Source organism: Pholcus phalangioides, unplaced genomic scaffold, assembly GCF_987345545.1.
Source record: "Pholcus phalangioides strain wild (caught in Gottingen) unplaced genomic scaffold, Ppha-v1.0 ptg000015l_1, whole genome shotgun sequence".
Lineage (NCBI taxonomy): Eukaryota > Metazoa > Arthropoda > Arachnida > Araneae > Pholcidae > Pholcus > Pholcus phalangioides.
Window position 1 is genome coordinate 77,061,802 of NW_028301608.1, and position 17,612 is coordinate 77,079,413.

Genomic DNA, 17,612 nt, shown 5'->3' on the forward strand with positions numbered 1-17,612 from the left:
ATACCAAAAATAATTGAGAACTTGGGATCAATTAGTTTTGCAGCATACTGTCCACATTGTGTTGAGCTTCTTGCTGAGTCCTGCTGTCTGATATTTAATTTTTTTCCCCTCTAGTTTTTTCACAATTAAATTGGATTCTATGCACATATTCCAGTTTGTCATGCCAAAAATGTCAAATTCCTGAAGTTTCGCTGTCAAAAAAATACTGGTGAAATTTTGCCCCCCCCCCCTCTTCATGAGACTTGTTTTTTAAATCATTTACTTATTTGTAAAATATTTTTGTTCATTTGTGTAATTGTTCATTTTCGTAACAATTTTGTTAATTTATGAACTCTTAATTCCTTATTCTTTACTTCTTTACAGCAAATATTTCATGTGATAAAATACTGTATTCACAAATTGTGTGCTTCAGAATTAAATATTGAGCATACTGTGTGTATTTATTTGTGATTGGTACAATTTAGGTAATTAGTCTACCATCACGGAAGAGTCAGTCCCAGAAAAGTCACGGAATGAGAAAAAGGTCACTGAAATCCTGAAAACGGACACTGAAATCCTGAAAACGGACTCATTCACCATTAATTGTGTTGCGATGTAACATTTAGGTCGAATTTAAAGGAATATCAAAGTTTCTTAAAGTGTGCTGCTTCGTGGCTCCTAGGAGCATTGTGGGCATGGGCAGAGATACAGGGGGCATGGTGGGGCATTGGCCAAACCGTACCTGAGTGGTTTATTGTTTCATTTTTACCCATTTATTTCCCATTAATCGTGTGTATGGTCGGGACTTTCAATCAAGGAAAAGAAATCAACCATGCTGCGAGATTCCAAAGGTTGTGAACCACATCCTGCAGTAAAGCTCCTAAGCTGAGATATTTGATGGGCCCCTGTAGTGAATTGTGTGGGGGAAAAAATTGAGAATTATCTTGTTCCCAGGCCGGAACCCTGTCAGGCCCCCCTACTGTGTTTCCCTGCGCGGTAAATTGTGCATTGACTGTCAGAATTGGAAAATCGGCCAGACTATGTTTGTAACCTTACGTAATGGTTTCATCGGCTCACGTATATAAGAACTGTTTCCTTTAATTTTTTTATTTAAAGCCAGGTTTTCCTAGGAGCAGGTTTTCTGTGATGTGCACAACGTGACTCGCTTTGCGTGACACGCCGTCCACTCACCAATAAGAAGAGCAGTATGACTGTTTTTCTACAGAGTGCACTACGGCTCATCACAGCGCTTTACATCATGCATGATTTGGCTGACTGGTTCTTGAGGATCCCTTCAAACTAGAGCATGTAGACAACAGAATAGCTGATGCCAGGGCCATATGTTGTTGGGAGGGGTGATTTTTCACACTGTGAATAGGGTGACCATACATCCCGCATTTTCAGAGACAGTCAGTTTTTCTTTGTTCAGACTTTTTTTGTAAAAAATACCCTGTTTTTTTAATTTTTTGGTCAAGTTTTCTTGAATTTGTTATTTAATCAAAAACATTCATACAAATAATTTTCAACAGATATATGAATGTAATATTATCATACTCTCATTTCTCTTGGGGGGATGAGATCTCAACCCCCCCCCCCCCCCCCCCCCAATAGATCTGCACGTGTGTATAGCTGCCCTGACTAGGAAAACACGATTCATGATTATGTAACACTTTTCTGCCAACACAAAGGGGTGCAATTCAGTTCATGTGGTGCAAAAAAAAAAAAAAAAAAAAAAAAAAATCTTAGGTAAACTCAGCTTTACCTGCTATATTTGTCTTACCTGATATGTTTTGTCTGCGCCTGGTTATGCAATCAGTAAAGAAATGGGCTCATTTGTGTAGACAGCGTTTTCTTCTGATTCAAATCCCTGCCTGGCGATGCACGTCATCACAGCAAACTTCTTATTTTTGCAGTCAGGAGGATCGTTGAACCAATCGAACAAACTGCTAGATGACTTACATCTTGCTCCATTCAACGTTGCTCGCTCTTTTGCTGTTTCGAACCCACTATTGCTTTGCAACGCAACGTGGCTGTTGTGCATATGGCTTAATATTGATCAATAGTGTGTTTGGTAGTTTTGCATTCCTTTCGATATCTGATCGGAAGTGTGCTTTCAACTTGGGCTGCCACACCCGTGGAGCTTTTTTTTTGAAAGCTTCGTCGTAGGTGCCGAAGGAACTCTGATATGGCAAGAACATGCTGGGGGGTGTTTATGGGTGCCAGACATCTGTGTATATCCAAGGGCGCATGCTGGGATGGGTTGCATTGGATATTGATGATCTGCTGAGGGTGTAGGCAACCTCACAAAGTTGGTTGAAGGCATGGGAGGGAATACAGAGAAAGAGGGCAATAGAGACGATCCCCCACCCTGATTAAAAAAAAATATTGGTATAGGCAGAAGATGGAAATTTTTTTTTGTCCCTCTCCCCACCCCGTGTGAGAAACAACCTGTAGCCATGTATGCTTTTGTGGGGGCAGCTTATGGGGCTTGAACCCTTAAGGGTTCCTGTGGGGTGTTGTTCTTAAATCTTTAAATTTAAAAGTTTTTAAAAATTGAGGTTTTTTTACCCACCTTGTTGTGGTTGGAGGAGTTGTTCCTCCTCCCCATCATGGTGAAGCTCAACATTCAGTACTACTGAGAGGCTTCATGCCAATGTTGGCATGTCTGTATGTGTGTATATTCATTGACATCATCATGCTTTGCAGAAAGTTTTGAAAGATTAAAATAATCGATTTCTCATCAAATGTTTTTATCTTGTTAATTCACTCGCATTACCCCTTTCATTAAGACCCTGCATTTTATTAACCCCTCCCTCAAGGTGTCGCTACTCACAGTTTGGAAACCACTGATATAAGAAAACAGTCTTGCATGGTTCATTTTATCAAGCGAGAAAAGGTCACAGAAAAGTCCACAAAAAGTCACTGAATTTTGCTTTTGGTATTTGGTAGAAACCCTGTTAATGGTGTCATTGGTACATAAATGTGTTAATGTAGCTGGAATTTTTTCTCTTGTTAACAGATAATATGAAAAAGCTGTCATTTTTTTATACGAATAATTTTGATATACATATAACTTTTTATCGTAGGTCACTGTGAAAAATTTGAAAAAGATAGCTATGATAACTTCAATAATGACTACATTGAAACTGCAAGTGTTCCTATAGTTGGAGATGGTTTAAATAAAAAAACACTTCTAATAGCCCCATCTGATAATACTCCTGAACAAAGGTTAGAAGTTGATAAGGAATATAGTTGTGTGGAACCAACAGAAATCTCTGCAGATAATGAACAAGGATCCACATACTACGAGACTTATGAAGAAGGGGAATCTTCTAATGCAAAAAACACAGATTGTTCTCAGACGACTGGAAAAAATGAAGATCATCTACGAAATTTATCTCAAAAGCATCATTATAGACAAAGGTAAGTCCATTAAATTGCATTTTGAATGTTTTCATGCCTTGTTAATGTTTTTCTCTTGACTTGATTTTAAGAGGCATCTAGTATTTGTAAAGGAATTAATGTCTCTGCCTTGTTTAGAAAAAACCAAAAGACATGCTAACCAATGTTAAATCCTTCCTAATGTTATTGTTGAATCCAAGAAACCAGTGTTGTAACATGTTTTTTATATTTTTAGCATCCCTCAAATGCTTAGCTGTAGTCTGCCAACCCAGCCTGCCAAATTTTATATTATATACGCAGATAACTCGGTCAGCAAATAAACAAGGGTGTTTTTTTCCACTAGTAGAATGTATCTGGATAGGAGAGAGAAAGAGAAATGCCTTTAAGATCACAATATTGGGGTTAGAGATGTAAAATTCTGGAGAATAATCTTTCGGAGAATATTATTGAGAATATTCTCATCGAGGAGAATATTCTCTGCTAGGACTACTATTATAAATAACTTCAGAATATTCTTATAGAAGATAAGAATTATTCTCGAAGTTATTAATAATAGTCCTTCCAGAGAATATTCTCCTCTATGAATATTCAGTTACCGAAATCTTTCCAGAGAGTATTATCAAGAATATATGTAATAACATGTATTATAGTAGTCCTTTGAGAGAATATTCTCAAGAATATTCTGTCCCTGTCTCTCTTCCAGTCAAGAAGATGGGTATATTGAAGTTTGTAGACCACAATATTAAAGTTTGAAAGCAAGAAAATTAAACCAACAGAGCTGAATTACACAACTTTTAAAAAAGAAGGGGAGTGATACAGAATTTAAGTGTATTGTGCATTGAAAAAACAACAGTTCTGTATTTTCTTAGAATGAAGGTGATTGTATAATAATTGCTTCCTTTATCAATCAACTTTGATTTAATTTCTTTTGTTGTGAACTTATTTCTGAAAATTTATCTAATTTTAAAATAATTTTTTAATGTTTTAATTTAATGGTTTCTAAAATCTTTATAACCAAACTTTTAAAACCTCTCATCATGACCTGGAGAATATTCTCAAACTAAAAGTTGCCATTGGGGGTGATTATACCAAAAATTGTTGTTGTAAATGTTTCAGGCAATAAAAACTGATTTATATTTCACAATATGAACAAAATTAGTAAAAAATTTTAAATTATTTAAAAGAAAAATGAATATTCTCGATTATTCTCCAATTTTTACATTCAGGAGAGTTCTCGTTCTCCGAGAATATTCTCACCTCACATCTCTAATTGGGGTCATTCCCAAAAAAAGTGTAGAAAATATATCTTGGAGACTTCAATTTTTTTAGTTCTTCAGTTCTATCATATGGTATTTAATTTGTTTCAAATGGTATCTCATAGCCGCCAAGTCCCCTGAATTTTAGCTTGATCTCTCAACCTCCTGAAAAGTTCTTAAATCTCCCGAATTTGTACGAAAATCCCTAAACATTCCCTGCTTCATTTAAAAAGAATCCCTGCTTCTGAAAACAATCCCTAAGGAATTTCTTGTGGGGCAAAAAGTCTTGCCCACCCCCCTCCCATTTCGAAATGACGTTGCATGTCGTAAATGGGGGAATAGTGGGAAATTCCCTTTTTAAGGCAGTTTTACAAACCCTCTGATGGTAACAAGAAAAGTAGTCTTATCGTGCAGGGAAATAGCTTAGCAGCCAATAGTCCTGGTTCATAATTGAAGATTATAGTGATGTGCATGTGGTCAAAACTTCCTCTTTTGTTGAAGTTACGCATGTGTGATAACAAAACATGAATACTGATGAGAAAAAAAATATATTTAATCAATTTTAAAGATACTTATTGCAATTAATTTCCTTTCATCAAACATTCCAGAAAAAGGTTGACCTTTTCTTTTTGTACAAGTTGTGTTAAGGACATAAACATCAGTCATGGTGGGAATACTGACATCATCACCCATGTGAAATCAAAAAACATCAAGCAAGTGTCACAAAAAGTCACGTGTTCTTCAAAAATTGGTCTTTTTTTCCTTCATCATCCGATAATTTTGGGGTAATTCATGCAGAATGTTTGTTCACCTCATTTCTGATTGAATACAATATATATTTTTTAGATTACCATTGAAGTTTTGGCCTCCAATTTCACTTGTTTTTTGCATAGTGATTCAATTTCCATGTGTGTAAAATCCCTATTTCATTTGACTTCAATTTTTGAGTAGGGATTTTATTCTCTATGTTTGAACTTTTATGTGTGGAAAATCCATATTTTATTGTGAAAAATTCCTTTGTATTTATTAGGGAGTGGTTTTAGTGTAAAATACGGGTCTGCACGAAAATCTCCCTAATTTTCATTTTCAAAAGTTGGCAGCTATGGTATCTAATAATTTTAAGAAAATTATTGTTTGTAGCAAAACTTCAAAACTTTTCCCAGCTTGAGGATAATTTTTTTTTAAATAAGTCTTTCCTTCATATATTGGACAAAAAAAAATCCTCTCACTACTGCTGCTACCTGTGAGCCATTTGCTGAAATTAAGGGAGGCACAAATTAAGGGATCTATTTCAATGTCTTGTACCACATGGTGTGTATGGTAGATGGTATCTTACCTGGTTTATGCAAGATTACCTGTGTTCGATTTCTAGCGGAGGCCAATAGACTTCTCTTTCCAAGGTCACCTCAGTATAATATCCAGATAAGTCTCAAATTTTATTTTGTTTTATTTTTGCAGTATAGGAACATCAGGTGAAAAACTAGTTATTGTGTATTTATTTTTGCGAAATAAAGGTTTTTTTCTCAAATCTGTGCAATTTTAGGAATAAAATTTTGACTATCTCTTTTAGGCATTCAAGTTCTCAACATTCAAAGTCATCTTCTGTCTCAGAAGATATCCAATTTAATCAGTCAACTACAGCAAAAAACAGAGGAGGTAACTGAATATTTTTATCCTAAGACAAATCAGTTTTCAAATAGTTTGTGAATGTCATGAAGATTGAACATTCTAGAGGTGCATGGCTGTATTGTGACGTATAAGACTAATTCTGTTCTCAGATGGCAAAATGTCATAAGTCACTTTTCTCAAAAAATTGAGTTCGCATTCTGGAGTCTGTTGTCAAAATTTCAGAAGGTGGAAATATTTCATCATTCTCTTTTAACTCATGAGAAAACAACGGAGATAAATTGTTATAATTCAAAAGGCCAATGGTATCCCATTTTGGCAAAATATTGTTTACAAATTTGCCATCGCGAAATTTTGAAAAAGTGTCTTATAACACTTTGTCATCTGAGCACAGAATTCATCCCTAGAAGTAGTGCTGGAGTTTGTGTTAGGTGTAAAGAAAGAGCAATTGTGCCTCTGAGAGCAATTTCGAGAGTGTTTTATGGTATGTCGCTATCAGGGCTGTAACTAGAGGGAGTAGGCGGGTCTCGTGCCCTGGGCGCTGGACCATAGAGGTGCAAATTTTATTCTGAAACACCACCAACATTTCAAGGGGGCGCCAAAACGCGCACTTGCCCCAGGGTGACCAAGCATCTAGTTGCGTTCCTGGTCGATATTATGCTATGAAATGAGCTGAACTACATTTTCAATTGTCCTGTATAAAATGCATCTATTAGGAGGAAGAATCCCCAAACTTTTTACTTCACAGTACCACTGACTGATCTCAAGGCATTTTAGTGGCATCTTCAACACCAATGACATACTTTTTTGGACATCTCAAAGCCTTATTGTTTTTAACTTCTATATATTTTTAACTTGGACATTTTGTTACACCCTTCAACAATCTCATGGCACATCATTCTAAAATCCCTGCCATAAATAGTGTCACTGTGCAATAAAAATGTATAAAGGAGCAAAATTGATTGTGAAACATTTTAAAATGAATTGTAATTCAATGACTGCCGTCGTATAAGGAAAACACCCATAGGAGATAGCCGTGGTCATTTCCATCGAGCAGCCATAAAAAAAGTCTTGGTAACCACATTAAAGCAACTGGCAAAGACATGACTTTGTTTACATAGCGTTTATCAGCAATCATTTATCTGGCATGACCTTGGTTGCCGAAATTCCTGTATAATCGTTATTGTATTCCATTAACAGCCGTGCGGTAAACACAAGTTTTTTTTTGTCAGCAGCTTTGTATTTTGAAGTTTTTTAAATTGTTTCCTCCGATTAAATATGTCTTCAGAAAGAAAATGTAAAATTTAAAGCTATGTAAAGCTAAATATCAAGCTTTTAAGAGTTCATATATCCAAGATTATCAATCACTGATAACATCCACGGAAGGAAACACTTATGTTTTATGAACAGTATGTGCCCATAGTGACAACTTTTTATCAACTTGAAATTTTGAATTTCAAAAAAAAGTTTTCCGTGATACGCCCTAATATGCATTGCTGTTACAGAAAGAAATTGTTCCTGCTCTGCAAGCACATCACTGCCGTGCAGACACAATCTTTATGCAAAACAGAGCTCCTCCACACATTGCAGTGTGTGTTAAGAATGTTCTTAAAAAACATTTTACATAAGAATGTCATCATTCGACACTTCCCTAATCTTTGGCCTCCCCAGATCCCGGACCTTAATCCACACGATTTATTTTTGGTTTTTGGGGCATTTGAAATATCTGATAAGTTGTGACAATCCAAGAACTTTACCTGACCTTAAAGACAACATTTCGCGCCACATGCTGAGCATTTCCCCCACACACACTTTGGTCAGTTGTGGAACATGCCATCTTGCGATTCATGGTATCTGAAAATGATGGCCATCATAGAACATGTTTTGCTGCAGTATAGAATACAAGTACATAAAACAATTGTTAAAATTGTAAATGTTTGCCTAAATGTGTCATTGCTTAATAAAATGCCCTCTGGTGGCAACATGTGCAACTAATTCCCCCCCCCCCCCCCGAAACAAATTCCTATCACTTCATGAAGTCCTTCACCAAAGCAAAGTTCACAATTTTTTGATGACTGGTTTTGTTTATAGGCTAATTTAAAATAGGGTCTTTTAATTATGGACACCCTGTGCTTCCAATTAGGAAAGTATCCGAGTATAACAAGTGGACCTCAGATATTTCATTTCAGGATCTACAACAGTTCAGGGTGAGACAATTCTCTCGGCTCAGTGATTGTGTTCTGTAAATAAAAATTCCCTTCCCACTTTTTTCCAGACTTGGGACTGGCATACTTTCAAAATGCTTTGAAATGATTTTGAAAATAAGGGGGGGTTAGAATTTTTTTTTGACACAAATATGTTGTTGTTGTGAGAAATGTATTATGTCACATGTCATAAAAAGTAGTTAACGTATACGAAGATGCAACTGCTCTAATTTAATTACTGTCAATCTTGTCAAGGAAATACTGAGCATTGTAAAAGAGCTATGGACACTGAAAAATAATTTTTAAAATAGTTCCAAATTAGAATAGAACATCAGATGAATTTTTACGAGGAATGGCACATAATTTTCATCTGCAAGCTTAACTACTTTTTATGACATGATAATGCATTTCTCATTACGGTGACATATTTATGTTAAAAAAAAAAAAAAAAAATCTAACCACACCTTATTTTCAAAATTGACAGAAACATCAGCCTCTCATTTATACTTGATACCAGTCTATTTGGGAGCAGTTTCATTCTTTCTTTCACATCTTTTCAAAAAGTAACATTTACTTTTAAAATCGGAAGTAGTTTCGAAATCAGTTACCAACCTAAAATAATTAGTTTTCTAAAAAAACAAGATCGTAGTGAAGAAATTATATGATGTGACAAAAATGTTCAGCATTACTTCAAGCGTGTAGTCTTAATCGATAAGTCAATATGTGTTTACATATAGTGAATAGGTGAGTGAAGTGAATAAAATATATTTTTGTAGCATCAATTAATAGAAAGTTACCTAATATAATGCAAGTTTGTTATAATTAAGTAATAATGAAACAATTTGTTTAACCAGTTAAAATTTGTAATCGTTTCCCAGCCTCAATTATAACTTATTTTTTATTCCTGATGGTTTGACCATGGTTTTCAGTTATCCTTGTTCTTCTTCCCCTCTTTTACCCTGGATAATAGCAATTCTACTGTGAACAGACAAATCCAAGCCAGTTTTAGGGAAATAATTAACAAATTGCATATTTATGCAGGTTTGATGAAGTGTACTAAAGACCTTACAAGACAGACAGTATCACTTCAAAGGATAGAATTACAGGTTGGAAATAAATTGGAAGATGCCAGTAAAAATATGAAGAACATGTTCACTGAAATACGCAAAATGTAAGTAGGTTTCTTTCTATTCCCCCCCCCCCCATATAATCAGCGTTATAGAAATTTTAGGTATTTACTTTATTTAGTAAAAAGTAGTTAGTTTGTGTGGCAGAAGAAAAAGAGAGAGATATGTCCACAGTGATTTGCAACGTTTTCCTAAAGAAGAGTGTCTGTTAGCTATTTCTTCATTTCATAAGTTATAGACATGGCTTCCTCTATGAATTTTGCTACGTGTGTGAAGCATGCCTTAGATGAGTCTATAAAATGAAAATAGTCTGTTCGAGATTTAAACTTACAAAGCCCTTATGCTATGTTGCTGATGGTGAATTTGTCTTCTACCTCTTAGTCTTGACCATATTCATGAGGTATCACTTCGTTTTAAGGAGCAGTTAACTCGATTTGTTGTTCTTCCTCGATTAATTTCTGAAGTGTGATTAATTCTGTGATTTCTTCTATGTGCACATTATCCTTCTCCATCTACCTGTTTCGCTAACGTGACAATGTTAGAAAATTAGATTTTCTCTCAATTTCAGCTGAAAAATTCCGAGTGTTAACTATATGTATATCATTTTCAGTATACTTTGAGGAATGAAGAATACACTAGAGTTGCCAAACTATTGTGGATGGCAAAAATTGTGCAGCACTTCACAGACAAGCAGTTTTTTCTTCTCTATTATGAAACTTATTCTTATGTGAAAAACAGTGTTCGTCTGATGACTGGTTGTACCTTCCATCGACTTTGGCATACAGTGATAATCTTTCTTGTCTGGCATCAGTCTGAAAGCATTTTCTTTTTTTTTTTTCTTCATTTGTTGTGTTTCGAAACCCAATTCAGTGGCTTATCCAAATTTCTTTCTCACAAGAGTGCTAGATTCAGTGTGTATGTAGACTTCCCCCACCCCCTTTTCATTACAGTTCTCTTTCACGCCATTAAAATCTTTTGTGCTGTCGTCAGCCAAGCTTCCAAATTGGTTTTTGTTTGGTTTGGCATGGCAAACAAAAGTGGACCGCACAGCCGGTATGGGTTCTGCTTTACGTTAGCAACTGTTGTTGCCTCTGGTTGTGCCAACTATGGTGATCTATGGGAGTTCAGCTCTGTGCGGTTGCTGTTGCGTGTGCTGAACCAGCACCTCCTAGAGATAGAAGACCTCCACATGGGTTACTTCATTCATCTGTAATGTCATTAAGACTACCTAGCGAGTTTGCCACATTTTGAACCACAGCATCCCATTTTGTTTCTTATTTTGTTATTGAATCTTCCTGGTTGGCTCACAAACTTGCTGATGGCACAAGCATTCTATGGCCTTCCATCTCTAGAAGCACGCATGATGTAAAGCTGTTGCAATATGATTGTCCAATTTCTATTTTCTACCCATTCTAGATACTGTATAAATACTGTACTATTCTAGATACTCCATAAATGTGTTCACATAACCCTTGATCAAGCACCTGATGTCAAGTTAGGAGGCATGTAGAGGACTTCAATGGTATGATGTTCAGAGCATTATGCAGCATCCAAAGAACTTTGACTAGTATGTCTTTACTGTCAAAGTGCCTTCTGACTTCCAGAATGAAAAGTTTTTGCATATATATATATATATATATATATATATATATATATATATATATATTTATTTATTTATTTATTTATCATATATATATATATATATGTTTATTTATTTATTTATCATATATATATATGATATAAACTGATCCAGACGTAACAGAAACACATAAATTGTCCTGAAGGTCTTGCAATCTATTTATTGACAGAGGGTAGCACTGCACATAACAAGCATTATGCAAAAACAAACTTCACATTAGATTCACACCATATACGCGCACATTCTGGCATGTAGCAATTCGATTGGGATTCCATAGGGGAATGTGTACAAGCTGCATTTTATGGTTGAGTAGTAGTAGTCTATTGCTTTTCATTTTATTGTCGCCATAGCAGAGAAAGCTCGCATAGATATGATGTTGAAAAGGACAAAAGTGTGTTAGTTGCTTTCTTCGTTAGATTAAGATACTCTTCTGTCAGTCCATCCAAAAAAAAGCAGCAATCGACACCTCTCTTTTGATGAACCTACCTTTTAGTGTAGAATCAGCGCAAAGATCAATAAATTCATCTTGTTCGCAAGCAATGAAATTTGCCATCGTATTTGAAAGTGCCACCAGATGGCTGTCTTATCCGATGAGTCTGTGATGCATGAGAGTAATTAATTTGACTTAAAATTCTTTTAAGACCTTAAGTGGACTGTCATATGTTTTTTATCTATCTCCATAGTATCTCGCGGCACCCCTTAGCCAATATCGGGGCACACCGGTTGGGAAACACTGATCTAAGCTTTTCTATTGTTCGTAAAAAAATACTGAGAGCTGTGACTTATTCTTTCCCTTCTATGCTTGCTGATTTGTAGATTTAATAATGACAGCTCATGGTTATAATATGCAAGTTATGCAATACATAACTTGTATACCTTTTTTATCGCACTCACAAAAAAAAACATTTTCTATGTGAGAGACATGGGGATCGAGTACCGTGTATAGCTACAGGAACGGCTGAAAAGCTTTTTTTTATTTTGAACAAAAGAATGGACTTGATATATATACTATTAGTGAAACTTTTTTCAAAATGGTTACTGAATAGTAGGTAGATAGCTATCTATAGATACACTTCTAGTCACAGCAGTAAATTATAATTGCATGAATATAAATTGCTTTAATTTTAGGTAAATTAGTTCCTTCTGTCTTCTTTTCCCCTCCTCAAAAGAAACTTTCTAATCCTGTTACCAGCATTCTCAGGTTATATCTCTTCGTCTAAAACATGTTTTTGCAATTAGTAAAGGAAGGCAGATTATCATAGGAGAGGAATGTGATTGAGTTAATTAGAAACTTAAAACCTTCCCATTGATTGCAGTCAAGTGAGATTTGTAGGCTTTGTGAGCTTTGGCAGTGGTGCCCAATGTGTGCGTTGCTGCAAGTTGGAAATAGAGATGTATATGAGTACTTCCATTGCATATCTCTTGGGAGATGGAACCTGTATGTAGTTGGTTCTTAAGGTCAAAAGGATGTGGGTGTGCATGTGTGTCTGTTCAAAGCCTTGATTTGGTTCTTCCCTAGATTATTCTGTGAAGCCCTAAGATCTATTGGTAGAAAAGCTCAACCCTTTAAGCAACATACCAGAAATCACTGAATCCCTTATAAATTGTCATATCTTTTTTAATTAATTTTTTTTTTCTACTTTCAGCAGGTGCAGAGTAAGGGGATATAGAGAAAAGTACCCTATTCAGATAAACTTCACAAAATACCTGGGCTTACCAATGCCAAAAAAAATGAGTCTTTTAGGAAATAAGGATATCTCATCAATGCTGCTTAAATGGTTAAAAACTACAATATTATGGAAGCATAAGGCAGGCATTGAAAAAAAAATATCAACAAAGGAAAATTGAAGTATTTTGCCCCAAGAAGTAAAAGAACAGTGCTTGATTAAAAAAATTTTCTAGAGAAATGTGTTCCCTACTAAACTGTTCTTCCAACAATATGGAACAAATGCATATTGTTTCCCTTATCCTGCTGAATTGCGACATTTATGAACCAAAGGTTTCCTCATGTTTTTCCCCTTTTCTCATCTTTGCCCATGGTACTGTAAACAACTGAGCAAAGGTGGAACTTAACTGACTATCTGTAACTCCAGTTTATCACCACAGGAACAATTTACTATTGTGAGAATGTAGTGTCTTCTGTATTAACAAATTTTCGTAGGATCAAAATGAGATTGAAAATGTATTTATATGCCTTATAAAGTAGTTTACTGCACAACACTTTTGTGTACTACACAGAAAGTAGCTTTACAACAACTTCATTAACACTTTCAAAGGGTAGAAAGTACAAAATGCATTGATGCTATAAGACACTCTAAAAAATAAACTGAGCAATTAAAAAATATATTGAAAGTGATTTTGAGCAAAATATAAAAAACATATTGTTATACAAGGTTCCCAGTGACCTGGAAAGTCAGAGAATCAGAAATCGGTCAGGGAAAGTGTGAAATATTTGTGAAAAGTCAGGGAATATCTGAAGGAGGAAAAAATAAAGATCATAAATCTACATTGAAGTGGTTTACCTTCACTTTTTTCCAATGAAGATTATTTTTCAGATCCCCAGAGAGAGAAAAAAATCCTCATCAGCATTTTCCTCCAGATCCCCTACTGAGAGAAATGTCTTATCAGTTGAAGGGTGAGATTTTACATACTGGAAAACAATGTTGGCTAAGAAACAATCTTCCCTCTGAGTAAATGGATGAAGGGCTCTAAAGAGGAGAGACTCTGCTTTCCATTGTTGAAAATAAAGCCAATACCAGCTGTTAACTTCTTTTCTATCTCTTCTGAAAACACATTTTATCCTCTTGTTTTTTTTCCCTGCCTGTGGGTAGAGAAGCTTTAACCTTTATATTATATGTTCAAGCAATGATTTGAATCCAATTATCTCTGTGTGAGATTTCCAAGGAAACTCGTATTGTGGTCAAGATCATATATACAATTTGATTTTGGAAAAGGTGGCGGCGGCAAAATATTGACATTCTGTCTGTAATGTGCTTTTCAATGGTATATTACCGAGAAATGATATACAGCCCCCCCCCCCATTCACTTTCTTCTCCTTCATTGGATTTTTTTTTTGGCACTGCTCAGCAATCGTCATTCATGTGTTTTGTTTACAAAATTCGAGTTGTGCGTGCTTAGGATGACTCCTTTGTGTAGCACTATTGATAATGTCTAAAATGACCAAAAAGGTGGCAAAAGTAAGTCAATTGCTGCGGTGGTTCACCATTACGAAATCAACTAATCTACGGTGAGATATATCAAGAAAAAGGAATCTGAAATTCGATCAGCTGTAGCTGCACCTGTGACAGCGAAAACTTTGTATCGCCTACGGAATCCATGTGTTTATTGTACAGAAAATGCAGGGTTTTTTTTTTTGGGTACAAGACTGCTACAAAGAAGGTAGTCCAATTGAGTGTAATATTATAATGGGAAAATAGAGGTGAAAAGATTTTACTCTTCTATAAAGGGAAGGGCTGGTGAAACATCTATTTCATCAGAATTTTATGCAAGTAAAGGTTGATTTCATAGGTTTAAGAAACAATTTGGATTACGCAATGTAAAAATCACTGGCCATCAAGCTGCTGCCCACCAGGGGGCAGCTAGAAAATTTCCAAAAACTGCAGAAAATTATTGAAGAGAAGGCATATTCACACCTCAGCAGGCGTTTAATGCTGACGAAATTGTACTATTTTGAAAGAAAATGCCACAGAACATTTAGCACTCACGAAGAAAAGCAAGCCCCTGGTTTTAGGCAAGTTAAGGTAGACTTACTATGTTGTTTTGTGCAAATGCGTATGGGTACATAGTAAAGTCCACTGTCATTTTCAAATCTATAAATCCGCAAGCATTGAAGGGAAAAAATGAATCAAAGCTCCCGCACAGTATTTTGGATGAACAAAATGTAAAAGCTTGGGCTACAAAAACACCTTTCCTGGATTGGTTTAAACAAAAAGTCAAAGTACCTTGAGAGTGAAGACATGTCATTCAAAGTTCTTTTTGATACTGGATGAAACTCTTAGACACCCAGATATCAATGAGTTCAAAGCTGATGGTGTGGAAGTCTGTTATATGTGTCCTAATACAACATTTATCATTCAGTCCCCTTGATCAGGAGGTAATGCGAGCATTCAATGCTCACTATACATGTCACTCAATGAGAAATGATTGTGCATGCTGTGGTGTGAACTCTGAGCCAATTGCGCCACACTGTGCCAAAATTAACATCTTGTGTCATCCTGCTCCAATAGTGTATTTTTTTATTTTTCTGCGTCAAATATAAGCAAAATAGCGAATTTTACTTCAGTATGTCCGGAATTTCGAAAAGGACAGCAGAACTTTTGGTTCCTGCCGCGAAATGATTCTCTCTGTGAAGAATGTGTTTTATTCCTCTGTACGTTTCAGCACCACTTCCTCCCATCTTCTGTAATTGTGCTATCTCGTGACCTTGCAAAAATGGAGGTCTCTGTTCGAAAGTACTTTGACTACACTGTAAAGTACAGTGGTCTGAAGAAAATTTGCAGGCTAACCATGTGTGCTTTTTAGTACTCTTTGTAAGCACTACCGAGATATTTTTTACATTTGAACGAAAATTTTCAGTCAAAAAATATAATTTTTATTTACCCTTCGCAACTTTACCCCAAGACAGTTTATTATTTTTTAAAGTGCTACAAGCATGTGGAACCAATAATCTATCTGGTCTCTCGTTGAAAGAGTTGCTGGAAGTCCAGAAAAGTGTGCAAAATTAGAGTGAAGGTAGCCTATTATTATTAAATCAATTTTTGGATTTTCCTGGCATGGTCCCATGCTCAACTTTGACTCCGAAAATCGTATTTGAATAACTGTGCCCCCCCCCCTTCTCCTTATTATATATAGATATGAACTATCTACATGCTCTTGAGTATTATATTTTTTACTTATCCACATTAATTCAAAATCATTTCATCATAGGTTAGACAAAAGACAAGCTGAGATGGAGGAAGAGCTGAATAAAGTGAAGGTAGAAGCAGGTAAGGTCGAGTAATTTTAAAATAAAATGTGTGGGAAGGGAAGAAAAAGTAAATGCGCGCGCGCACACACACACACACACAAATTTAGGCCTGGAATACATTTGCTATATATAAGCAGCACAAAAGTGTTACTTTCGAGCAAACGCAACCAAGAATCTTATCTGAGGGTGATGTCACTCTCTGCTGTCCATACAAAGGTTTTAACAGCTAACTGATGTTAAAGGCTGGCTTTCACTGAAGTGAAAGGACATAAGTTCGATTCCCCATAGGGGCAGTTGAATATTTTTCTTTCCTAAATATATTTTTGCATCAGCCAGCTGTTAAAACTTTTGTATGGATAGCGGAGAGTGACATAATCCTTGGATAAGTTGCCATCTGGTGGCATTGTCAGCAATTGTGAGCTTTGGCCTGAGTTAGGCCCAACCGTCCATGAAAGATTGAGATATTCGTTGCCTATGTAGTCTATTGGTCTAGGGCAGGGGTTCTCAACCTTTGGAAGCCCACGGCCTGGTTTCATTTATTTTTGTAAGTAGAAGGCCCGGTCAAACACATGATTAACGGAAAATGAATGAAGGGAAAAAGAAACGGCAGATCAGTCACGGCCCCTAGACCAGTGTTTCTCAACACTGGTCTAGGGGGTTCGCCTGGAAAGTGAAAGGACGTGGGTTCGATTCCCCGCAGGAGCAGTTGAATTTTCTTATTCCAAAATATATCTTCGCATCAGCCAGTTGTTAAAAACCTTTGCAAGATTCTTATATTTACTGGAGTGCAGCCAATAATCTTATTGGTTTTGTTTGTTTGAAAGTAGTGCACTTTTATGCTGCTTTGTAGCATGTGCATTAGGGTGGAACGAAAAAGGGTGTTTTTTCACTTTTTTAGAAATTGATGTTGCCTTAGTATTCAAAAGATGCCTTTCAATGTTTTAAGAAGTTGTACCAAAATCTAGGAAAATATTTTAATATCTTGAGGTTCCTCACAGACCCTAAAGGTCAAGCAAAAAGACTTTTCTAAGTACACATTATAAAAATCTTTTTAAACATAAACGAAGTTGATTGTTAAAAAGCATTCTGTAAAAAAAAAAGAAACACACTTAATTTGAAAGTTATTCAGTACAGAGGCAAAACTGAATATATATATATATATATATATATAAACCCAGAGAAATGCTCACAAAAGTTAAGATTTCCATATGTGTTATAACTGACAAGCATATTTGCTTATTTGCAGCTGTCATGGCAGTTGAAAGGAGAATTTTTCAAGCACTCCGAATATAGTGATTGATATAGGGAGATGAAAATAAATAAATAAATCTTTTTTTTTTGGGGGGGGGGGACAAAACTATACCATGTTCCAAATTTACAAAATGAACATAG

The 17,612-nt window shown here is 35.7% G+C and overlaps 1 protein-coding gene across 3 annotated transcripts in view; it reads left to right on the plus strand.

Moving 5' to 3' along the window:
• LOC149076725 (uncharacterized) overlaps positions 1-17,612 on the plus strand; it is an 83,231-nt gene that overhangs the window by 29,448 nt on the left and 36,171 nt on the right. For all 3 annotated transcript variants that reach the window (XM_089244356.1, XM_089244355.1, XM_089244357.1), the window contains exons 6-9: positions 3,066-3,402; positions 6,208-6,293; positions 9,509-9,638; positions 16,181-16,239. In XM_089244356.1, the coding sequence (XP_089100482.1) occupies positions 3,066-3,402; positions 6,208-6,293; positions 9,509-9,638; positions 16,181-16,239 (612 nt within the window). The remainder of the gene's footprint in view (positions 1-3,065; positions 3,403-6,207; positions 6,294-9,508; positions 9,639-16,180; positions 16,240-17,612) is intronic.